Source organism: Microcaecilia unicolor, chromosome 10, assembly GCF_901765095.1.
Source record: "Microcaecilia unicolor chromosome 10, aMicUni1.1, whole genome shotgun sequence".
Lineage (NCBI taxonomy): Eukaryota > Metazoa > Chordata > Amphibia > Gymnophiona > Siphonopidae > Microcaecilia > Microcaecilia unicolor.
Window position 1 is genome coordinate 23746617 of NC_044040.1, and position 26391 is coordinate 23773007.

The window sequence follows — 26391 nt, forward strand, 5'->3', positions numbered from 1 at the left end:
CTAGACCCCCGGCGGCCTGATACCACTGGGAGGCTAGGGTCCATTGAGCAGATCTCATGTGAAGGCGGGCCATGGGAGTCACATGAACTGTGGAAGCCATGTGGCCCAGCAATCTCAACATCTGCCGAGCTGTGATCTGCTGGGACGCTCGCACCCGCGAGACGAGGGACAACAAGTTGTTGGCCCTCGCCTCTGGGAGATAGGCGCGAGCCGTCCGAGAATCCAGCAGGGCTCCGATGAATTCGAGTTTCTGCACTGGGAGAAGATGGGACTTTGGGTAATTTATCACAAACCCCAGTAGCTCCAGGAGGCGAATAGTCATCTGCATGGACTGCAGGGCTCCTGCCTCGGATGTGTTCTTCACCAGCCAATCGTCGAGATATGGGAACACGTGCACCCCCAGCCTGCGAAGCGCCGCTGCTACCACAGCTAGGCACTTTGTGAACACCCTGGGCGCAGAGGCGAGCCCAAAGGGTAGCACACAGTACTGGAAGTGGCGTGCGCCCAGCTAAAATCGCAGATACTGTCTGTGAGCTGGCAGTATCGGGATGTGTGTGTAGGCATCCTTCAAGTCCAGAGAGCATAGCCAATCGTTTTGCTGAATCATGGGGAGAAGGGTGCCCAGGGAAAGCATCCTGAACTTTTCTTTTACGAGATATTTGTTCAGGGCCCTTAGGTCTAGGATGGGACGCATCCCCCCTGTTTTCTTTTCCACAAGGAAGTACCTGGAATAGAACCCCAGCCCTTCTTGCCCGGATGGCACGGGCTCGACCGCATTGGCGCTGAGAAGGGCGGAGAGTTCCTCTGCAAGTACCTGCTTGTGCTGGAAGCTGTAGGACTGAGCTCCCGGTGGACAATTTGGAGGTTGAGAGGCCAAATTGAGGGTGTATCCTTGCCGGACTATTTGGAGAACCCACTGATCGGAGGTTATAAGAGGCCACCTTTGGTGAAAAGCTTTCAACCTCCCTCCGACAGGCAGGTCGCCCGGCACTGACACTTGGATGTCGGCTATGCTCTGCTGGAGCCAGTCAAAAGCTCGCCCCTTGCTTTTGCTGGGGAGCCGCGGGGCCTTGCTGATTCGCACGCTGCTGACGAGAGCGAGCGCGCTGGGGCTTAGCCTGGGCCGCAGGCTGTCGGGAAGGAGGATTGTACCTACGCTTGCCAGAAGTATAGGGAACAGTCTTCCTTCCCCCGAAAAATCGTCTACCTGTAGAGGTAGAAGCTGAAGGCTGCCGGCGGGCGAACTTGTCGAATGCGGTGTCCCGCTGGTGGAGAGACTCTACCACCTGCTCGACTTTTTCGCCAAAAATGTTATCCGCACGGCAAGGCAAGTCCGTAATCCGCTGCTGGACTCTATTCTCCAGGTCGGCGGCACGCAGCCATGAGAGCCTGCGCATCACCACACCTTGAGCAGCGGCCCTGGACGCAACATCAAAAGTGTCATAAACTCCTCTGGCCAGGAATTTTCTGCACGCCTTCAGCTGCCTGACCACCTCCTGAAAAGGCTTGGCTTGCTCAGGGGGAAGAGCATCAACCAAGCCCGCCAACTGCCGCACATTATTCCGCATGTGTATGCTCGTGTAGAGCTGGTAAGACTGGATCTTGGACACGAGCATAGAGGAATGGTAGGCCTTCCTCCCAAAGGAGTCTAAGGTTCTAGCGTCCTTGCCCGGGGGCGCCGAAGCATGTTCCCTAGAACTCTTAGCCTTCTTTAGGGCCAAATCCACAACTCCAGAGTCATGAGGCAACTGAGTGCGCATCAGCTCTGGGTCCCCATGGATCCGGTACTGGGACTCGATCTTCTTGGGAATGTGGGGATTAGTTAATGGTTTGGTCCAGTTCGCAAGCAATGTCTTCTTCAGGACATGGTGCAAGGGAACAGTGGACGCTTCCTTAGGTGGAGAAGGATAGTCCAGGAGCTCAAACATTTCAGCCCTGGGCTCGTCCTCCACAACCACCGGGAAGGGGATGGCCGTAGACATCTCCCGGACAAAGGAGGCAAAAGACAGACTCTCGGGAGGAGAAAGCTGTCTCTCAGGAGAGGGAGTGGGATCAGACGGAAGACCCCCAGACTCCTCGTCAGAGAAATATCTGGGATCTTCCTCTTCCTCCCACGAGGCCTCACCCTCGGTGTCAGACACAAGTTCACGGACCTGTGTCTGCAACCTCGCCCTGCTCGACTCCGTGGAACCCTGTCCACGATGGGGGCGTCGAGAGGTAGACTCCCTCGCCCGCATCGGCGAAGCTCCCTCCGCCGACGTAGTCGGGGAGCCTTCCTGGGAGGTGGCCGCGGTCGGTACCGCACGCGGGTACCGAAGTCGGGGACCTCAACCTGGGCGATGGGCCAGCCGGCGCCACGCTCGACGGTACCGGTGGCGCAAGCACCGCCGGTACCGGAGGGGTAGGGCGCAACAGCTCTCCCAGAATCTCTGGGAGAACGGCCCGGAGGCTCTCGTTTAGAGCGGCTGCAGAGAAAGGCTGAGAGGTCGATGCAGGCGTCGACGTCAGTACCTGTTCCGGGCGTGGAGGCTGTTCCGGGCTGTCCAGAGCGGAGCGCATCGACACCTCCTGAACAGAGGGTGAGCGGTCCTCTCGGTGCCGATGCCTGCTGGGTGCCGAATCCCTCGGCGACCCAGAGCTCTCGGTGCCGACACGGGGAGGAGACCGGTGTCGATGCTTCTTCGATTTCTTCCGAAGCATGTCACCGGAGCTCCCCGGCACCGACGAGGAGGACGTCGAATCCACCCGTCGCTTCCTCGGGGCCGAGACTGAAGAAGGTCGATCTCGGGGGGGCTGTACCGCAGGAGCCCTCAGGGTAGGCGGAGACCCACCCGAGGGCTCACCGCCACCAGCAGGGGAATGGACAGCCCTCACCTGCACTCCACCCGATGCACCACCGTCCGACGACATCAGCAGACGAGGTCCTGGTACCACCGACGTCGATGCAGCTATCCGATGTCTCGGCGCCGATGCAGAGGCCCGATGCCTCGATGCACTCGATGCAGGGGCGGCCGAGGAAGATGGTCTGGACGCTGACGACGTCGATGCACTCGAAGATCCCGGTGCCGATGCCGACGAAGAGCCCGAGAACAACACGTTCCACTGGGCTAGTCTCGCTACCTGAGTCCGCCTTTGAAGCAGGGAACACAGACTGCAGTTCTGAGGGCGGTGCTCGGCCCCCAGACACTGAAGACACGACGAGTGTCGATCAGTGAGCGAGATAACCCGGGCGCACTGGGTGCACTTCTTGAAGCCGCTGGAAGGCTTCGATGTCATGGGCGGAAAAATCACGCCGGCGAAATCAAAAGCCGAAATGGCGAAATTCGAAGCACCAAATTTAGAGGGAGAAAAAATCTCGACCGAGGCCGAAAAAAGGCCTACCCCGACGACGAAAGAAAACTTACCGGGGCAAAAAAGCTGGAAGTACGGGGAGGATTTACACGAAACCCGGCGGGGGGTTTCCGGAGCACTTCCCGACTAGGACAAAGCTTTCCCGAAGGAAAAAAACACGTTCAAACAAATTGGACGCGCGAGGTCGACTTTCCGGGGCTCGACACGGCGAAAACACGACCGTACCGAGTGCGGACAAAAGAAGACTGGCCGGCTCGAGCCGGTTTCGGGCGGGAAGACGGCCGCGCATGCGCGGTGCGCGCGGGCGCGCGAGGGCTAGCAAAGGACTTTGCTAGTGAAGTTTCCGATTGGAGGGGCTGCCGTGGACGTCACCCATCAGTGAGAACAAGCAGCCTGCTTGTCCTCGGAGAACATATAGTACAACCACCCCTCCAATTTGATCCACTATCATTGTGATATAATTTGTACCCAGATGACAGTGTCCCATTGATTGTCCTTCAACCAGGTCTCAGAAATTCCTATTATCAGAAATTCCTTTAGATTGTAAGCTCCTCTGAGCAGGGACTGTCCTTCTTTGTTGATTTGTACAGCGCTGCGTAACCCTAGTAGCGCTCTAGAAATGTTAAGTAGTAGTAGTAGAAATTCCTATTATACCTGCCTCTTCATTTTGTGCTATATATTCTACCTCTCCCATCTTATTTTTTAGGCTTCTAGCATTTGTATATAGACACTTTTAATTGTGTTATTTCCCTGTATCTACAAGCTGCTTAGAAGTTGACAGGAGTAATTTGCTCACCATTGTTGAAACCTCTATTGGGATTTCCTAAATGTCATGTTTTAATAGCATCTTTCAAGGATACCCCAACTCATACTCTCCGGAGCGTCTGTCAGCTTCCCTCCCCCAACTATAGCTATGTAATGCAAGGTTCCACATTAGGAGTCACCGACCAGGAAAGGGATCTAGGCTTGAGGAGTGCCGGCATTGGCGGCAGCCCGCTGACTTCCTTGCTACAGAGGCACACAAGAAGGAAGGGGGGATACTTTCACAGTAGATTTCTTTGACTGGCTTTGGCATCCCCACCAGCAAAGGTACAATATCTAACGCGTGTGTGTGTGTGTGGGGGGGGGGGGGGGGGGGGGGAATAGGAAGAGGAAATATGACCCCCATGAATAGCCGGTTATGGCCCAAACTTTAGTCGCACGATTAACATTTTTAAATTGCACGATTAAAAACTGTAATCAAAATGCAGCCCTACAATTAACACATGCTACACCTACTAGCTTCAAGTAGTGTTCCTCTGATTTTAGTACTATTTGGAAGGGCAAACAACCATTCCTTAATTTACCTGTTCCACTCCCTCCTGATTTTAAAAGCCTCTGTCAAGCCTTAACCTTCCCCTGAATCTTTTCTGGTTCCATTATATTTTTGAGATGTGGCAACCAGAAACACACAATAGTCAAGGTGCAGTCACACCATGGATAAATACAGAGGCATTGTATGATACTGTATTCTAATTTCCATTCTTTTATAATACCTAGCAGTCTGTTTACCTTTTTGACTGGTGTGGCACACTGAATGGAGAATTTCATTGTACCGTCCACAACGATGCCAAGACCTTTTTCCCTGGGTCATGGCCCTGATACAGAACCTAGCACTGTGTACCTATAGTTTGGATTATTTTATCCTGTGTGAATCACTTTGCATTTGACCACATTAAATTTCATCAGCCATTTACTCAGTCTTGTAAGAACTTCCTGAAGTCCCTACAATCCAGCTGTGATCTAACACTGGAATGATGTTTCTTTTTTTCTTAAATTTCCATGCAAATGTTTAGTTAACTACCAATCTGAAAAATTTGTGTTTTATGAACCTTCCCAACTTGAGCTATTCATAACATCTAAAAGGTCAATTGGAACAAGTTTTCCAACTAGTAATACTGCTTGATAGTGAAATATAGAGTCCAGAACATGTCCGTTTAAACTTTTTCTTAATTCTTTTGTTGTAATTAGTCTTCAACAGTTTTGAAATTTTGAACTCCCACTTTGTGGACTTTTATTGGTAAGAGATATATATTTGTAAATGGAAAAATTATTATTTCTTTATTGTAAATTTTTTTTCTCAACTGATTTTCTTAAACAAGTTTATGTTTGTAATGTAATGGAAATTCAATAAATAAACAACAACAACAACAAAAGATCTAATAAGCTAAGACTTCTCTGCCAAAAATCCATGCTGTCTAATCCATTAGGTCATGTTCATCCACACGCTCAGTAATTTTGGATTTCATAATGCCCTCTGTCATTTTGCTTAACACTCCATTTCTGGCCTTTTTCATCTGGTTAACATGGCCATACCAGAATTCAGGGTTGAATTAAAAAAATCCAAAACCAAAACAAACCCCCACCACAAATACAGACTACACTTTAGCCAGTTATAGATAAATGTGTTACCCTCAGGTATAAAACTCCAGCTCACATCGGTGTAGTGTTAATTCCCAGCAAGAAAATTAACTGACTTGTCCTCAGTGCTCACTAAAATGAGCAATGTACAGAATTGCTTACGCCCAAAAGGTGATATGAAAGTTAAATGCTGCCAAGACACCTAGAGCATTTCATGAGACGATATAACTTCAGCTTACTGTACCTGTACATGGAAAACAGTATCTCCCAAGCCAGGGAGGCTGCCCCGATCCACACTGTGGGTAGTGTTACAATCTTTAGCCATTGTATAAACTCATGGTAAGTGAAACCTACAGGCAAGAAGGGCAATTAAAACAGAATTGAACAGTCTTGGACAGTATTTGCCTAATGGCCAACTAACAGCCCCTCTAAAATAAAGTGAGCAAGGCGGATTACAAAAACTCCAAATATCAAGTAAAATCAAATGTATCTACCATAAAATACCAGGTTTAGAGAAGATCAGCAGGTTAGAAGACAACTTTTCTTTCATTGCAACAGCAGAAAGCACACTTACATCCCTCCCCCTGCCCAAAAGTATTGAAATGACAGTGCTACTAGCCGCTTAGAGACTAAAGAGCAGACAGTCATAATACAATCTTGAGAACCATGCAGATTAGGAACAAAAGCAATATTTGGCCCATATAAGACAATGGGTCTGGCTTTGTTATGCTGTTTTGAACCAAATTTCCTATACCTACTGGAACGTTTGCTGAGTTTCTCTTCCTTTCGTGTTTTAGACGAGGCTTCATTGCAGGATCTCAAACTGCCAGTTATCTCCCTCCAAGCTGTGCACTTTATTATTTCCACAGTACATTAAGCAGCAGGCATATGGCTTATGAAAAGGGATAGCTTACTTGGTTTGGATTCAATGAGTTGCTTCTCCCAGTTGATATTTAGTCCAAAGTAGTGCACACTCCAATAAATCAGTAAAGCATACACTGCCAGCTCCAGCAAAACAGTGAGGAAAGAGAGCAGCGTGCGGTTCCAGGCTGTCAACAGAAAAAGAAAGGGACAGCATGGTCAACATCATAATTCACATGACCAGCATTTAACCTTAACTTCCTGTCACAGCTTGTTCAGATGTGGCATCATGTTATTAATCCAAATTACTAGCAAAATTATGTGTTCCCCAGTTCCCCTCCTGCTCAAAGCTCTTCCATCTTTCACTGCTCCATCTGGAAGCTGACAGCGGACTTCAGATACTTGGAGGCTTGGGTTTGTTTGTTTTTTTCAACAGGTCGTATTTCTTAGAAGACTTCAAAAGCAGAACTCTGCAAATATTCTGTATTTTTGTGCAAGACTAGTTTAATAGCCTTGTACGATCATAAAATAAAAAAAAAAAGGGGGTGGGGGGTGGGAACCTCCACAAAGCCTTTGAGCTAGAATATGTTTTTGAAAAATTAGTTGAGACAATACATCCCAGTCAATGAATAATGCATAAACAGTGAATAAAAAAAGAAACCCGACTAGAGACATCCAAACAACTGCATTTGAGGACTCCTCTGCCCTGAGATTTCAGCATTGAAATAACCGGAGATGTGGAATAACTTCCATTCCAGAAGACATCATGAGTCTGGAAAAAGAAGTGGCCAAGAGACAAGAGAAATGCATTTTAAAAAACCCTACAGAACTAAACAAACTATTATTTACTATAACTCAAGATACAGCACAAGAATTAAGTGGCATCTGGTGAGGTTAGCAGGACACAGCACTTCTTAAGTCTGGAATTCGTTATCACAAAAGGATGCCGACGCCATTATCACAACTGGGTTCAAACTGGTATTGCACAAAAATTATGAAGACAGGTCAGAGACTACTGGACAATGTCAAGGGTGTTTCTCAAGGCTGAGGGCATCTACTCCATGTTTTTTTTTTTTTACTTGGAGATGTATAATAGGAACTCTCTCGATACTGGTGCCCTGCAGCGTACACAAAAGGATGGCATCCCAGCAGTACAACCACTTTCCTAGCGTTAACAAGGTAACAAAAAAAACCAACTTGCAGGAGGACAGTTAAGATGGACCTGCTTCACAAGAACTTACAGCCTGAGGATTTCTTCTTGCTGCGCCTAAGCCAGAAGTTGACATGCTCATCATCTAGCAGGGAGATACACAGTGCAATCGTCAGCAGATTGAAGAAGTTGTAATTTCCAGTTATAATAATCAATACCTGTAGCAGCACCTGTAAGCACAAATACATAAAGGAATAGATTGTCTGTCTGTCCAAAAGATCTGCTTGCAAAGACAGCAAAAGCACATCTGAATTAAACTGAAGACATGCAGATTAACTCCAACACCAGCTTCTGTTCTTTGAAATGGTCAAGCCTGTGGCATATCGCACAGGGTGTACTATTCCAGAGGAAGTTCCAGTCATCACTCAGGCCCTGATGCTCAAAACTCCAGCATTGGACAGAAAAGCACTGGGGTTTACTACTGGAACAGCACCCAAAAATAACTTCTTCATGCTCAAAGCTAACAGCATGCAAATGATATGCAAGCTAGTAACTTTGAAAACATAAGGAAGTAAAGCGGGAGGATTGTGTCTGGGCATGCACTCAAGAGCCCAGGCATAATCCTCCTGCAGAAGAGTAGATTTGACAGGTCCGGGCTTTTCTCCCGCAGAAGAAAAGTTCAGACCTACCAAGCCTAAAGGTGGTCTGGTGGGCCTCCAGACCCCCCTCCCCCCTAAACATAAGAGCCTGGAGGTCAGACCCCCAGATTCTTAACTCACCCCCCCCCCCCAAAACACAATACCTTAGTGGTCCAGTGGGACCTTTGCCAGGCACCAACCGTGCCAACCTGACCCCCCCACCCCCCACAGAAGGCTAGCCCTTGGGGTCCAGCATTGTCCACCCCCACCAACCCCCTCATACCTTAGAAGACTAGCACTCCCTTCCCTCAAAATAGCAACACCCTGCCCAGTGCATCCTGGGATGCACTGGGTGGGGCAATTAGCATTCAGAGCTGGCAAGCTTGTTGCTTCACGCGACGCTGGCTCTGAACATACGGCGAGAACAATGTGGGTGCTAATCCGGCGCTAACAGCTCGTAGCACCAGCATTTGCTTCTGAGCATTGTGGCCTCAGTGATGCTTACTGGTCACATTCAATGTCCTTATGTCTAGGTCTCCAGAGGGTGAGGAAAGGGAGAGAAGTGAGAGCAGTACAGTAAAATAAAGGCAGGTGGAGGAATTCACGGCTTCTTGAGAGGGAGCCCAACATACCTGTGTATAAAAAGCAAACAGCCGCAGATGACGGATAGGGCTGAAAAAGAGAAATGGAACTCCAATCTCAACGATGTAAGTGATAACTACACTGATCTTCTGGAACCAAACAGGAAGCTGGTGAGCAAACCATGCAGTTGGAGTTGGAATACACTGAGTCTCATAATGATACGTCAAAGCTGGAAGACAGGAAGCGAAAGCGAGGGATTATTTCATGGGATAATACTATTTGCTTTACTTTTTAGTATGCTAAGGGCCAGAGCTACTAACCCATACGTTAATCTGCTAGGACTTGGTTACTAATATTTGTTAATGCACATTACATAAGAACATGAGAGTAGCCATACTGTGTAGGACCAATGGTTCATCTAGCCCAGTATCCTGTTTTGCAAACAGTGACCAAGCCAGATTACAAGAAACTCTAGTCCTAAGTGGAGTGGAGGAGTGGCCTAGTGGTTAGGGTGGTGGACTTTGGTCCAGGGGAACTGAGGAACTGAGTTCGATTCCCGGCATAGGCAGCTCCTTGTGACTCTGGGCAAGTCACTTAACCCTCCATTGCCTGCCGCATTGAGCCTGCCATGAGTGGGAAAGTGCGGGGTACAAATGTAACAAAAATAAAAATAAAATAAGTGTGAAAAGGTAAAGGAACAGAAACAATACTAAACAGTGTTAGAAGTTCCATAGAAACCTATGGAACTTTGGAAGGCTAAGTGCTTTGAAAATATGCCTCTTGGTCTTCTCTGATAACATCAGTGTTACAACCCTTGGTTTCTTCTCTGATTAGTCAGTTATTTGTCTGGTACTCCTGGTAGCTGAGGATCCTGGAAGGCATTTTACTTTATTGGGTCCCTTGAACTGTGTTCCAAAGTTAATGCCGCGGATAATGGAATCCCCTAGCAGCAACAATTTTGTGGTTTGAGTTTCTTTATCGGTGCTTTGGTGGGTGTCTTCTCTTCAGTTATCTTCACTGGTTCTGGTTTCAACTCGTTATTTTTTTCTTCAGCATCACAATGCTCTAATGCAGCAAAAGAATTATGCAAGGGCAACATTGTTAGGGTGGATGCTTCTGTGTCATAATCTGCCTGAGCCTACTATGATCAATCTATTCCTTGGTTATTCTTTAAGGCAGTGGTGGTAAAACAGTATGAATCTGTGTAGTGATGGAAGCTGCTTTAATTGCATCCAATTCCTGCTTCAGTTTGCTGAGCTCTTTTACGCTAGCAAGCTGAAGACAGATGGAGCAAGACCTAAGCTACCAGATGGTGTGCCTTGAAAATAAAGAGCCAAAATTATTATATAGAAGTCATCTTGATTGGTATGAATGGGTATGAAAAGGTATACTATGATAGGGTTAATAATCTGCAAGATTACCTGTATGTGACTGAAGTATTGATAATGATTACTGGGTTGTTTATATATGAGTAGCAAACCCAGGGGTGTGGGACTAAGTCTCACAGTGATTCAGCCAAGTAGCACTATAACAATGTTCTCTAAGTTGGTAGTTGCTGTCAGAACTATACAGGTCGGGGATGCAGTAGGAATTCACAGCTTCTGACTGTTGGGGGACTAATACCAAGTTAAGACAGTAGTAGATGATGACGGCAGAAAAAGACCTACACGGTCCATCCAGTCTGCCCAAGATAAACTCATATGTGTATACCTTACTTTGATTTGTACCTGTCTTTTTCAGGGCACAGACCGTATAAGTCTGCCCAGCAGTATTCCCCGCCTCCCAACCACCAGTCCCGCCTCCCATCACCGGCTCTGGCACAGACCGTATAAGTCTGCCCTCCACTATCCACACCTCCCAACCACCAACCCCTCTTCCCCCCACCTGCTCCGCCACCCAATTTTAGCTAAGGTTCTGAGGATCCATTCCTTCTGCACAGGATTCCTTTATGCATATCCCACGCATATTTGACAGCATCAAAAAGAAAAGGCAAAGATACACATACACCAAAAGCCTTTCAGCAATAACAGATTCCATGTGAAGAAAGAATTAACAGCTCCAATCACAGCGATCTTAGAGGCTAGGCGGACCCTGTTATAAGAGGAAGGGAGAAATAGTACTATGCCATCAGGATACTATGTCACCTCTCACCTGTCAGCCCCCACCAAGTTGGGCAGCGGCTGGTAAGCTTCACCACGCCTGAAGCAAACATAAGGCGAAATAAGAGCCAGCGCACCAGCCAGAAGGTAACACCATCATGGGGTCTGGAGATGGAGCGCCATTTGAGCAAGTGGAAAGGAGCAACCAGGAACGTGAGAAACCCAGTCTCCAACAGCAGACTGTCCCTGGAAAATGAAATACAGTTAGAACAGAATAAAAAAAAGGGAAACATTTCATACCATGCTGCAGACAAGGAGACCAAGCTCAAACAACTATTAAAGAATGGATTCAAAGCAAGAAATGTACAACAGTCATCAGGCAAAAGTACACTATTCAGCTGAGACAATTTCATTAAATCATACAGAAAGCAGATATTAATAGAAGCCTCTTCCCATATAAATTCAGTCAATGTGCCAACTGGTCTGGCTTGATTCAACACTGGCAGCATTGTGCAGTTGAAATACCAAACTGGGGATATGGGTACGATTCCTAAGCACTGGAAAGACAAATCTCAGCCAAAGAAGCCAACAAGGGAGGGGGCATCAAAAATGTGGTAGGTGCTCTATCTGCTCGATTACTGAAGAATGTACCTATTTTATGACAAAAATAACAAATGTATGCAGCTTAGGAGTAAGACAAATTGTGATTCTGTAGCAGTAAGACAAGAATTATTGAGCACCGCCGCTGTGTATCTACAAGAAAATTGGAAGCTCCTCTTGTTAAACATTAAAGCTAAACGGGAATTTACCCATTTGCACCATTGGGCGATTGAACGGATGACCAAGGGTGGGAGAGGTGGGGATTTTAAAAAAAGACAGCGAGAACAATGCTGGATCTTTTCTTTTAATACTATTGAATCTATGGGTTTGAATATGGCGTGGAGTGTCAAGCTTTCTATTGAATAGTACTACCTTAAAAATTGGATTGTCTATGATTGGCTGTTCCTGTGAGCGTTTGGTATAAAAAGCTGGTGGCCATTTTGGACAAACTTTTAAGCTCTGGTTCTACCTCCTGAAGCAGCGGGTTTGCAAAACAAGTGGCCCTTATTGGGGTTTTGGACAGCTGGAATTTGTTCATGTTCTGCAGCACTTGAAAAGAATTCCTTTATGCACTGGAACAGTAACAATTTGAGGAACTGATATTGGGGGAAAGATCTCTCTAAGTCAAGCTAAATACTTGTGGGACTGTATTTTGATATGTCAAGAATTACCAGTAGTGTGTGTTGGAACTTTGGAGATTTGATGTGGATATTTTTGTTTTTCCGATGACTAAAACAGACTGTGGGTTTTGGCTATTTTTCTCTGTTTTTTTAGTTAGCAACCTTTTCCTCCATTTCTGGAGTTATTTTGTTGCTCTTTCTTTTCTGGAGATAGATAATTTAGTGGGGCCAATAATAATATCTGGGAATCCCTTTGGGGATAGACATGTTTGGTCAGACTATTGCTCTTTGAGTTTTGAGGCCTCGTTTAGCTTGTGAGATTTTTCATAGCGCCCCATAGTCTGGGATAGCCATCCTGTTAGCAAACTGCATATTTCATGCTCTTTTTGAGATATTTTGGAAGTTTGCTACCATCATGGAATGCCTAGTACCCACCTGGGATTAACCCTGCAGCCACCTGGAGAGAGTGTCCTCAGCACTGCTCAGGCCTGTGCTCTATACTAGCACCCTCCTCCCACCGACTGGGTCCACTTGCCTCTGGGTGAGTCTCCCACTCTCAAGTTATTCCCCGGTGATTTCTAAGTACTGAGGTCACACACTCAGGGGTTCCACAGTTCATGGAAAGCACCCACAAGGGTTTCATTGATCAGTTAAAGGCAGTGGCGTAGCTACGTGGGGCTAGGGCCCCCGTAGATTTGGCCCTGGCCCCCCCCGACGACCCTCTCGAACCCCACCTTCCACCTCCAACCCTCCCCCGCCCGCCGCTGCATCAGGTACCTTGTTTGCTGGCGGTGGGTCCCCAAACCCCGCCAGTCGAAGAGTCTTCTTTAGCGCCTCTGGGCTGCGGCGCCTTCGTTGGGTGATTTCATCATCTGTTTCTGACGCCTTAAGTCCTGCACCGTGCATGTAGCCTCGCGCAGGACATAAGGCGTCAGAAACAGATGATTAAATCAAACAAAGAAAGCGCCGAAGTCCACATACTGTGTGTGCCACACAGGCGCTGAACAAGACTCTTCGGCTGGCGGGGATTGGGGACACCCGCCAGCAAACAAGGTACCTGATGCGGTGGCAGGGTTGGCGGGGGGGGGGGGGGGGGGTTGCTGCTGCTGCTGCAGCGGGCGGGTCCAAAGTGGCAGGGGGGGGGGGGGAGACAGCTAAATAGTGTCCCCCCACCTTGGGCTCTGGCCTCCCCTCCTGGCGAGGTCTGGCTACGCCCCTGGTTAAAGGGGTGTTTAGAACCAAAGAAGATCAAGAACCCCTGGCTTATGGCAATGTAGCCAGTACTGGCCAGTGCTAATTCAGCTGAAGCCAAGACAAAGAATGCCTAGTGAAAAAAAAAAAGCACTTTTGCTATGATCTTACTACTAAACAGAATATGAATCAGAAAACATTTCACTAGGTCTCTGTCAGCTGAACAGAAAAAAAAAAAAAAAAAGTTTACAGCTTGCAGAAGGTGGAAGTCAATGTATACATGGTGTGCACAAGGTGGAGAGACCAGACTGTAAAGAAAGGAAGAGAAATGGGAGTGAATGTTCAGTGAGAATGCTGCTCTTCCCATTAGTTACTAGTCTAGCACAGATACGAACCAAATAAGCTCTCGGTGCTACCATGGACTTTTGGATCCATCACCAATCAAAATGAAATATAAATTAAGCTTCAGCTTCACCATTTAAACCATAAACTCTTGTAAGCCACATCGACTATGTTCCCTATAGAGCTTGACTTTAGCCAACACCTTCAGTATTTGTGGCTGCAAAAATCCATTGATGGATAAATTTGCCAAAGCATAAATATTAAGACTATAGGTTTTATTTACTTACCATTGAAAGTACAGGAACACCTGTCCAACCTAGAGAAAGCAAAAAGGGAATCAGGCAGGATAGCAGCATAATAAGGAGAATTAATATTTTTTTTGTTCACTGCGATTCCTTGTTTTGCCCTGGGATTTAATTTGCCTGGACAGCAGGATTCTCAGTATCTTCAAGGAATTGTAAGACTGCAATGTGGTTGGCTAGGCAGCCAGTGTCTGGGGGTCAGGACTATTTTTGCAGTACCAACTCTAGAATTTGCTAGAAACCCCCATCTTGACTGAGCAGCCCGAACAACCAGGGCACGAATAAGGACCTCATCTTACTTCTGAACAGTTGACAGACTTATCAGATCTCCCTTTTTAAGTCTTTAGCATTGATTATATAATCATGTTTATTTATTGCATTTGTATCCCACATTTTCCCACCTCTTTGCAGGCTCAATGTGGCTTACAATACATCATGAGTTGATGGAAATATATTAGAAAATAGACATTTAGTGTTACAGAAAGATCTTGGGCAACAAGATAATGATAAAACATAATATTTGAATAAACAAGCAGATATTGTTAGATAGTTCTGAATATATGTGGGGGGGGGGAGGGGGTTGTGTATATTCACATTGGTTGGTCTTTGTAGTATGCCTTGTTAAAGAGATGGGTCTTCAGTAGTTTGCGAAAGTTCATTAGTTCGTAGATCATTTTTAAGTTGCGCGGCAGTGTGTTCCATAACTATGTGCTCAAGTAGGTAAAGTTTGAGGCGTACATTAATTTGTATTTTAGACCTTTGCAGTTAGGGAAGTGCAGATCAAGGAATTTGCGGGATGATCTTTAGGCATTTCTGGGTGGTAAGTCTATCAGGTCCGACATGTAGGCTGGTGCTTCTCCGTGAATGATTTTGTGAACTAGGGAGCAGATTTTGAATGTGATGCGTTCTTTAAGTGGGAGCCAGTGTAATTTTTCTCGTAGGGGTTTAGCACTTTCATATTTTGTTTTGCCGAATATGAGTCTTGCTGCGGTGTTTTGGGCTGTCTGAAGTTTCTTGATTATCTGCTCTTTGCAGCCAGCGTAGAGTGCGTTACAGTAATCTAGATGACTGAGCACCATTGATTGTACCAAATTGCGGAAAACAGTCCTTGGGAAGAAAGTTCTTACTCTTTTTAGTTTCCACATTGAGTGGAACATCTTCTTGGTTGTGTTTTTTGCGTGGTTCTCGAGTGTTATGTATCGATCGATGGTAACTCCAAGAATTTTTAGGGTGTCTGAAATTGGAAGGTTCAGATTTGGTGTGTTATTGGCTGTAAATTTTTTCTTGTTATGTTGAGAGGTCAGTATTGGGCATTGGGTTTTTTCTCCATTGAGTTTCAGCTGAAATGCATCTGCCCAGGAATACATGATATGGAGACTTTGGTTGATTTCGTTGGAAATTTCCTGTAGATCTTGTTTAAACGGCATGTAGATCGTTACGTCGTCTGCGTATATGTATGGGTTGAGGTTTTAGTTTGATAATAGTTTGGCCAAGGGTATTATCATTAAGTTAAGTTGAATAGAGTCAGCGAGAGGGGGGATCCCTGTGGGACTCCGCATTCAGGTATCCATGTGGCTGAGGTGGACGAGTTAGATGTCACTTGGTAAGATTGTGTTGGTAGGAATCCCTTGAACCGTCTGAGAACGTTGCCTCCAATTCCGAAGTTCTCAAGGATGTGTAGTAGTATTCCATGATCAACTACGTCGAAAGCGCTTGACATGTCGAATTGTAGAAGTAGTATGTTCTTTCCAGTTGCAATCATTTGTTTGAATTTACTCATGAGAGTGACTAGTACTGTTTCAGTACTGTGGTTGGACCGAAATCCTGACTGGGAGTTGTGGAGTACTGAAAATTTATTTAAGTAGTTTGTGAGTTGTTTGGTCGCCAACCCTTCCGTTAGTTTGGTTATTAAGGGAATGGATGCTACTGGTGTGTAGTTGGTTAGTTCGTTGGCACTTTTCTTTGCGTCTTTGGGTATGGGGGTGAGTAGAATGTGTCCTTTCTCCTTCGGGAAGATTCCGTTTTGTAGCATATAGTTCAGCTGTTTTGTTATGTCTGTTATAAATTGTTGAGGAGCAGATGTCATAAGGTTTTTTGGACATATATCTAGTTTGCAGTGAGATTTGGCAAATCTTTTGAGCGTTTGGGAGATAATATCCTCTGATAGTGTCTCGAAATCGGTCCAGGTTCTGTCTGCTGGGTAAACGCCAGGGTCTGGGTCTAGACAGTCAAGGAGTTCAGCATAGTCGATGGTACTGACAGGTATCTTACTTCGTAATTGTATGATTTTCTCGTTGAAGTATCTCGCGAGATTGTCTGCTCCTGGTGCGTCTTTGCTGTTGGTTTATTCACGAGTTGGAAGAGTTTATGTGTGTCCTTGTAGTTTGGTCCGATTACAGTTTTGTAATATAATCTTTTAGTTTGTCTTATGGTATATTTATATTTTCTCTGGAGTTGTTTCCAGGCATTAAGTGTGGTGTCGTCTTTCTTTTTATTCCATGCTGGTTCTAACCTTCTAACTTGTGTTTTAAGTTTTTTCAGCTCTTCGTTGAACCATGATATTGAATTCTTTCTATGTGAGGTTCTGGTTTGGATTGGAGCAATATTGTCTAATATGGATCTGCATCTGTCGTCCCATTCTGGGAGGAATTGGATTGTATCTGCTTTAATTGTCCATTCATTGTAGTAGATCTGTTGCCAGAATATTACCGGGTCTATTTTTCCTCTCATTGTGTAGGTTTTCCGTTCTTGTTCATTCGATGAACCTTTCATTCTCCATTGGAGGGAGATGTTTGCTTTATAGTGGTCAGACCATGGTGCGGGTCCCGCTCCCGACGTCGCCGACCTCAGTACTGATGTCGAAGGACCGGACCGAGCCCTAAAAAGCTTTTCTCATTGGGCTTCTCAAGATGCTTGGGTCCGTTTCTTCATACGAAGACACAGACTACAAGTGGCTGGGCCATGGTCGGGCCCAAGGCACTGGATACACCAGGTGTGGGTATCGGTACCTGAGATGGTCCGGTTGCACCGAGTACAACGTTTGAAGCTGCTGGGAGTCTTCAATGACATGGAAGGAAAAACAGCTTCGGTGAAATCAAATGACGCGATTGTGCCTGCTAAAAGGGAAAAAACACGGCTGCGTGGAAAAAAGAAAGGAAACTTTAAAAGGGAGAAAAACTAACAAAAGTAAAAGGTACTCTACTTTTTTCTGAAAATGATAAAAAAAAGAAAAAAAAAATCGAAAACGAAGACTCTCCTCTGGGCCTGAGAGGAGCAGTGAAGCACAAACCGCAACTCAATGCAGAGAAAAAACAACTGAGGGAACGTGCTCACGCGATGGGCGGGAAATCGGGCCGCGTGTGCCAGAAGACTCTCGCAAAACTTTTAAAAAATATTTTGCTTGCAAAATGCCAATTCCTGGGCCGACGCGGACATCGACCCACATTGGAGAATATACTTAACCAGTAACAAGTTTGCATGGTTATTTATAGCAGACTATTTTAAGACTCCTATTTCCTGGCAGCTTGTGCCAGTTCTGCTTTAATGCGAAATCTGTATAGTCACATCTGACTAGTTAAGAAACCCTTTACTATACCTTAAGATAAAGCATTCATATCTTGTTAAGCTCAAAGTAGATGCAGTCATATAAAAGGGGTTTTACAATACTCACAACCCTTACTATGAAGCTAGCTCTTTCTGCTCGCTGCTGGTCTTACTCCTATCACACCTTTACGTTTAGTGCTACCACAAAATGTATTTGGATTTCAAAATATGTCCTTTTGATTCTGGCACCATGCCTTTGTTTTTACAGTCCACCACACTTCAAATCAATACTGTGTTCACATTACAGTGACAGATGGCCAAAAATAGACAAAGGTAGCCTGCAAGCCAGATCAGGCTGGCTGGTGCTGAAATTCTGGACTGTCATTCATCATTAAATTTTGTCAAAGAATACAGCCTGTTGACACTATGAGCCACTTGTTCTGTCACACCAGCTCTACAGCCATCTACTCCTCTGATGCTTGTTGCTCTATTACCTGAGCTTTGAATATCCAGTTTCAGTGCATTGTTAAAAGAGGAGATTCAAGGCCTTAGATGATGGCAGCAGAGAGACTGACATGCTCCTGCCTTATCCTGTTGATCACTGAAGTAGCAGGGAACAGGAGATCAAACACCTCTGTTCTAGAGGTTTGATAGGTCCAACATGGGTCAGAGACGTATGGGCCCAGGAAATAGCAGAAGATGATAAAAAGTTGGAAATGCTGGTCCTCCTACTACGAACTGCAACTAGCTTGGAGGGACTGGTGGGAGACAGGGGAAGGAGCCAAGATTGATAGAGGGAGGTGATGGTGGGAAATACCTAATGTACCTGAATGTAACTCAATTTGAGCTACTACTGAAAAAGGTGTGAGCAAAATCCAAACACTTAAAGCAAGAGGTAGCTGTTGACAAACACCATTTGCATCAATGCTTACCGCTTGATCTCCCCTCCCAGAAATGGTATTTCGAAAAGTTATTCTCCCCTTAGGCAGGTATATAGCTGAAACACCCACATTGGGAATAGAAGTTCTAATCGGTCAGTTCTTTGAGACATCAGTTGCTACTGGACCTTTTGATCATCTTTATAATTGGGTCAGAGTATACATTTTTTTTGAAGTGCCATCTAGTCTTTGAACTGAAGATATTTAGCTAAAAGACTTTTTTTTATATAAACTGAATATGGCTCATATCATCTTGCAAAAACTGAAATGTTGGTTTGAAGAGGTACATGATTATATTTGAACAAAGACTTAAGTTTGCTCCTTGGTGGTGATAGCTTTAAAAAATTTGTTTACATTAATGGTAACAAATTTAACGTATATACAATTTTTCAAAAGGAAATGTGGAATTGTGTTCTAAGGTCCAGGAAAAAAAAAAAAAGTGTACTTGTACCTTCTTTAGTTTGTATGTACTGCACAATAGGTGCGTTTAGTTACTCGATATTTTTACCAGTTTTATACTCCTTGGAAGTGCTGCAGAAGTTAATAATGCCGAGAAAAGTCATCTAAGCACTTCTAACAATCCCCTAAATATTAGGGAAAACAATACAAAGATACCCAACCCACAAGCCTTCTGCCTATACCTGGTAGAGTGAAAGGTAGAAAATCCAGAGAAGCAGGAACACTAGGCTGTCTCTCAGGGGCTCCATCACCATAGCTCCAAAAGATAGCACAGTCCCCACCAGGCACATAAGCTCCATACTCAGCTCTGTGTCCAGGCCCAGCTGGGGACCAAGCCACAGCAGCGTTGGAGACTCCTTCAGCTGCTCCAACAAACTTTTCCCTGTGTATTTCAGCACCTTCCTAGCTGGCAAAATGCCATTTTTTCCATAGAGGCCTGTAAAAAAAAAAAAAAAAAAAAAAAAAGGGACAGAATGCAGAAAAGTGATTATGTTTAAACATTTTATTAAACCAGAACATATGCATTAACATCAGAATCATTTGCCACATTTTACAGCAATTTTCTCCCCTATCCCACTCCCCTTCCCCCTACCCATCCCGCAAATCCCCCCTTCCCTGAAATCAACAGTGATAGAGTTCTTATAATTGAAGCAGTCTCTTACATGCCACTGGGTGTAGTGTGGTCAAAAATCTACGCCAAGTACCATAAAATTTTTTCTTTATGGCTACGGAGGCCCAGCGCACACCATAATGTTCCAGCTTTATTAGGTCTATCATATTTGTTCGCCATACACTCAGGGGAGGTCCATAAACTTCTCTCCAGCATAATAGTAACATAGTAACATAGTAGATGACGGCAGAAAAAGACCTGCACGGTCCATCCAGTCTGCCCAACAAGAGAACTCATATGTACTGCTTTTTGTGTATACCTTACCTTGATTTGTATCTGTCTTTTTCAGGACACAGACCGATTAAGTCTGCCCAGCACTAGCCCCGCCTCCCAACCACCAGCCCCTTGATTTGTATCTGTCTTTTTCAGGGCACAGACCGTATAAGTCTGCCCAGCACTAGCCCCGCCTCCCAACCAACAGCCCCTTGATTTGTATCTATAAGATCACTTTTTTCCCCCCCCCATCAATATCGACCTATGCAGGAATTGTTTCAAGCCTGATGGGGGTCTGTCTCCAAGCTGGAATTCATCAAAAAGCAGTAAAGATGAAATCGCACTTTTTCGCTTCCAGAGCTGAGAGGCCGCACGCACAACCTGCCTCCAAAAGGCTTGTATATAAGAGCAGTGCCAGAACATTTGCACTAGTGTGGCTAATTCCGCAGAAAAGTGATTATAAAGAACACATGATTTCTCCTGATGGTTTATTAAACTTTATACTGCTCTTTGCAGGGTACAGCAGAGTGGTTTACAATTTTAAAACACAGCAAGTCAAATGGAGAGGAATGCCATGCTGGATAGGAAACAGCACAGAAACCTATGCCACTTATTCTCACCCCCCCCCCCCCATGACACTATGCTGCATAATCCACATAGCTTCAAAATGGTTAGGCTGAACAAACATTCACTCCTGCATATAAAGGGCACCAAATCAATCTGCCTAATCACAGCAAGAATAAAATAGTGCTGGACTGCTCCAAGCTACAGTTTTGCAGATATGAGACTCGGAGTAGTATCATTATGGGTCCGACTGCTGGAAACATCTGTGTTTTTCTCAGTCTGCAATCAGCGCACTTAACCCGTCTGTGCATAAGTACAGAGCATCTAGACAACGTCAGCATAAAAGCAGCCTTTCACTGGCAAAGTCTCAAGTGAAGCTCATGGAAAGTGTTCATGTGGCAGAATGAGTTCCCAGCCAACACTGCTGGACACAGCCAGTACACAGAGATAAAGCAAAAAAGATACACTCAGGGCCAGATGCACTAACGTTAACGAGCCAGCAACGTGGGTTTTGTTTACACTGGATCAATTCAGTTTTAAACTGGTTCTAGCCACTTTAACGTGCAAGTAGTAAACCAGGCCATGCACAAAAGGGCATTGTCCTGTCACGGTAGCAGCTAATGAAAACGGAATGCAGACTAGCAAATTAGTATTAGAATGAGTAAAATTCGTATTGTAATGAGATGCACTACCGTTTTCCGATCCCCTTACCGTGGAAACCCTAATGGGAGGTCTGCACCTCTCGTTGGGGCTGCTGTGAGGGAATCGGAAGGAAAAAAAAATTTCTTGCAGAGTTGAACAAGCTTCAAAAACGGACGACAACTGGAAAAAAAAAAAAATGTCCAGTGCTCGTCAGAGACGTCCTTCTAAAGTACCTAACATGGACATCCTTCACTAAAACAAAAAAAGGACGTCCCTGACTAGCACTTGGACGTTTGCAGCTTTCTCCAAGGGAAGGGCTACATGCTTTAAATGGGGTGCATCTCCTCGAAGTTGCAGTCAGTTTAACTTAATAGTATGTGGCTCACTGCTTCCAGCTGCCACATGGAAGGTAGGGAGCAGCCAGGTGTGGAGGGAGGGAGGGAGGAGGGAGTGTGGCTTCTCCGGGAAGCTTTGCTGACACTCTGCACCTCTCATTGGGGCTGCTGCAAACCTCCACTTCCCCACTTGCAAAGGCATGAAATACAAGACGCTGCACGCGTCAACCTTTTCCCACAAGAGCACGCAGGCATGGAATACACTATCGCGTAACCTGAGAAGGATTGACGATCAAGCTTCCTTCCGTAAACTACTAAAGACTCACCTGTTTGAACAAACTTACGGAAAGAGCCAACTCACATAGAGTCCATACTCACTATTCATCAATTGCATTTTACATCCACTTTGATCCCTCATCCTGCACCCCAATCTATCACGCACTTATCCACGGAACTATGGACACCATATGTCTTTGTCTAACACTGCCCTTTAGCTTCCCATTGCCCCCTTCCAATTACTTCTATGTTGATATCCCATTGTCATATTCCAAATTTGATATTTGAATGTCTCTTATACCTTTGCACAATGTAATCCATAACCAAATTGTAACAAATGTATTTCTATTATTCATATCCTATTGTAAGCCACACTGAGCCCGCAAAAAGGTGGGAAAATGTGGGATACAAATGCAATAAATAAATAAATAAATCGGAAGGAAAAAAAAACAACATCAAAGTGCTCGTCAGGGATGTCCAAGTGCCTAACACGAGCCGGACGTCTTCCTGCAGCTTTTGTGATGGGCATCCTTCTTGGACGTGTTTTTCTTACCTGCCTGAAGTGACCACAAGCACAGTTCTCTCAACAGCCCCTCCAAGGTTGTTTTCAGCTTGCGCCACCCCCCCCCCACCCCCACCCCCGGGTAACAGCTAAACACGCTGTGATTGGCTGAGAGCCACCTGGAGGGAGGGACGTCCAAAAAGTTTTCATTTGCACCGCATGTCCCGATCCTGGGGGTGGGGGGCACAAGCTGAAAACAACCTTGGAGGGGAATGTTGAGAGAACTGTGGTTGTGGTCAGTTCAGGCAGGTAAGAAAAACAGGGAGGTCCTTTTTTTTTCCTTCAGAGAGTCCTTCCTAATTGCCTGATGTAAGCCTGCCTTTAACATGCAAAGTGGAGGAGTGGCCTAGTGGTTAGGGTGGTGGACTTTGGTCCTGGGGAACCGAGGAACTGAGTTCGATTCCCACTTCAGGCACAGGCAGCTCCTTGTGACTCTGGGCAAGTCACTTAACCCTCCATTGCCCCATGTAAGCCGCAGGGTACAAATGTAACAAAAATAGATACTATTGGAGATTCTACATGGAATGTTGCTTCTATTGGAGATTCTACATGGAATGTTGCTATTCCACTAGCAACATTCCATGTAGAAGGCTGTGCAGGCTTCTGTTTCTGTGAGTCTGACGTCCTGCACGTACGTGCAGGACGTCAGACTCACAGAAGCAGAAGCCTGCGCGGCCACATTGGTGATTTGCAAGGGCCGACTTCTACATGGAATGTTGCTAGTGGAATAGCAACATTCCATGTAGAATCTCAGATAGTAGCAACAGTGGAGGAGTGGCCTAGTGGTTAGGGTGGTGGCCTTTGGTCCTGGGGAACTGAGTTTGATTCCCACTTCAGTCATAGGCAGCTCCTTGTGACTCTGGGCAAGTCACTTAACCCTCCATTGTCCCATGTAAGCCACATTGAGCCTGCCATGAGTGGGAAAGCGCGGGGTACAAATGTAACAAAAATAAAAATAAATAAAGCAGTAAACAATGGAAATGTTACACAAGGGGAGAGCAGCAGCACTTAAATTAACTGGGGCTCTTTTGGGCACTCTTTCTCTTCTGAGGTTTCAGGCTGCTGACAAGTTTCCTGCTCGTCAGGAACGTCCTTTTTTTTGTTGTTGTTTTTTTTTGAGTGAAGCACCATCCTTGGCATATGAAACTCTGCAACGATTATGGAGACTTTTCTTTTTGAGTGGACATCCATAAAGGACGTCCTTGGCATGCGCAGAGCAGCCAGCATAACGCTTGGCTGCTCTGCGCATGGTCCGCTGGCCGACTGGCTTGGAAGGAAATCCCATGCAAATGAGCTAGCAGCAACCAGCTCATTTGCATGCGATTTCCTTGATGCATGCCCGTTTCTTACCGATTCACTAAGGAATCGGTAACGGAAGGGCTTTAATGTTTTTGTTCATGCATCTGCCCCTCAGACAGAAGCACTGCTGTAGAGCAGGTGCAGAGGCTGCATGTTCAAGTTTCACTGTCATTACAACTCCTAGCTCTATGCTTGATTTGCAGAGCTGGCAGGGTACTGCAACCTCAGGGAGATCCGTATTCCAAATCAATCACACTCCCTACACAACATTCCAATCACACTCCCTACACAAAATTCCATATTCCAATCACACTCCCTACACAAAATTCTTATACCAACCCATGTGCAAGCTTATGTCAGCATGTTATCCATTGCAACATATTTAACACAACCTTTGTCATTGCACCCTGGTACTCGGTTCACTTTGTCTACTCCACCACCACCTTCTCTCTTGAATTCTCTGAATGGCCTTCAGCCAACAAGAGGAATAAGTTGAGCCACATTCCTTAGCTGCTGCTGTTCACTCCTTTTGGCTTTCTTCTAAAACCCAGGAGTACTGCCCATTGTGTCCCATTCCTGCTGACACATGCCATGCATTCAAGGATTTTTTTTTGCTTTTTTTTTTTGGGGGGGGGGGGGAGAGGGGGGGGGAGAACAGAAAGAAACAAAATACAGTTAGCAACTGTTTTGACCTCTAGATGATAGGTTTTTTTGCAACATACCAGCTGGGAACCTGCAGTTAAACATATTGAAAGCTCTACCACAGTAATTGCCGAACCTGTCCAAGGGGATGCCCAGCCATACATGAAAAACCTGAGTGGGCATCCTCCCCGTATAGGTTTGGGAACTACTGCTCTACAATATAAAACGTCAATATTTTACTAATTGGAACTACTTCTAAAAAGGACCTATATATCAATATATCCACAGAATAAATACTTCAAGTCTAAGTGCACTTCCCCCCCTTCTAAGACCTTCACCCCCACACAGCCCTTTACCCTGTGGCAGGAGAATACTCTTGACTGATCAAGGAAAACAAAACTTGCAATAGGCAAGTAGGAGTGGGCATCTTCAGTGCTCAGGGGTGGCGACCCTGTTGGGTTTTCAGGATTTCCCCAATGAATATACACGAGATCTATTTGCATGCACTACCTCCATTCTATTCAAATAGATCTCATGCATACTCATTGCAATATACCATAAGGTAACTATCAATTCCATATCCTCCTTAATTTAATAACATTTATTAATATCATGTTTTTATCAAAACCTTAAAACATATAACATCTTATATTACTAACATTACATTCCCATGATTCCAGCTTGTTCCAGAAAAATCGATTCAACGTCCATACCCTCTTCAAGAAGTTGTTAAAGACCTACTTCTTTGCTAAGATTTACTCCCCACTTTACACCAATGATTGATGCACCCTCCCTGACTCTTACCCTGCCTAGTTTCACACTGTTAGATACTGTTCCCCCTGTTTGCTTCTTGTATACTTTCCTAAGTTTCCAACTTTGTAATTTTTACTTAACTTTCTGTAAGCCACATTGTGCCTGCATGAGTGGGAAAATGTGGGATATAAGCGAACCATAAATAAATGAATATATAGCCACAACAGTCCATTGTTCTTTGAACTTGCCATGGGCTCCACATGTAAACCTTTAGAGTCTGTGTCCTTCGAAGATTAATTATCAAAGGCAATCTTCTATTCACATAGATGGCATCAATTCTATTGAGGAGCACATGAAATCGGATCACAATAAATCTGCTCAAACGCCCAGATTCAAAACTCAAACCCAAACTCAGAATTCATGTCTGCCCAACATGGCTCCATGTTTCACATTTTACCGTTGCCAGGGGCAGAAACTTGCTCTATAATTAATCTCTTCTTGCGGTCATCAACAGGCCAAGATAATCCAAAGCTTTTGCTTTCGCAAACGAACCTTTTCCGGAGATGGGAAGGTGGTAGAACGAGAGGACATGAAATGAGATTGAAGGGGGGCAGACTCAAGAAAAATGTCAGGAAGTATTTTTTCACAGAGAGAGTAGTGGATGCTTGGAATGCCCTCCCGCGGGAGGTGGTGGAAATGAAAACGGTAACGGAATTCAAACATGCGTGGGATAAACATAAAGGAATCCTGTGCAGAAGGAATGGATCCTCAGGAGCTTAGTCGAGATCGGGAGGCGGGGCTGGTGGTTGGGAGGCGGGGATAGTGCTGGGCAGACTTATACGGTCTGTGCCAGAGCCGGTGGTGGGAGGCGGGGATAGTGCTGGGCAGACTTATACGGTCTGTGCCAGAGCCGGTGGTGGAAGGCGGGGATAGTGCTGGGCAGACTTATACGGTCTGTGCCCTGAAGAGCACAGGTACAAATCAAAGTAGGGCATACATGAAAAGTAGCACATATGAGTTATCTTGTTGGGCAGACTGGATGGACCGTGCAGGTCTTTTTCTGCCGTCATCTACTATGTTACTATGTTACTCACACACCTGAAGCGCCGGTGTGAATCAAAATGCTGGAACATACGCATTAAAACATTTGAGCTGCTATTAGAAAAAGGGAGGAAGAGATTGGGGATACAGCAAACAAGTGGCACCAAAGGTGTTTTTTTCACTGTATGCATTTCTTATGAGGGCTGAAAATTAGTTTCAGGTCTCAAACATTTCATCCCACCAGTAGTGTCTTCACTGCTTATAAAAGGAAGCACCAGTCATCTCCATCTCACACCGCTTCTGGTACAGGAAGCCCTA

At 45.5% G+C, this 26391-nt stretch overlaps 1 protein-coding gene across 3 annotated transcripts in view; it reads right to left on the reverse strand.

The window, feature by feature from the left end:
* Positions 1 to 26391, reverse strand: part of LOC115478740 (lipase maturation factor 2-like) — a 44234-nt gene that overhangs the window by 12481 nt on the left and 5362 nt on the right. For all 3 annotated transcript variants that reach the window (XM_030216307.1, XM_030216308.1, XM_030216309.1), the window contains exons 2-8: positions 19259 to 19512; positions 14122 to 14150; positions 11134 to 11327; positions 9033 to 9211; positions 7854 to 7992; positions 6666 to 6800; positions 5996 to 6101 (exon numbers count right to left, since the gene is read on the reverse strand). In XM_030216307.1, coding sequence (XP_030072167.1) covers positions 5996 to 6101; positions 6666 to 6800; positions 7854 to 7992; positions 9033 to 9211; positions 11134 to 11327; positions 14122 to 14150; positions 19259 to 19512 — 1036 coding nt within the window. The remainder of the gene's footprint in view (positions 1 to 5995; positions 6102 to 6665; positions 6801 to 7853; positions 7993 to 9032; positions 9212 to 11133; positions 11328 to 14121; positions 14151 to 19258; positions 19513 to 26391) is intronic.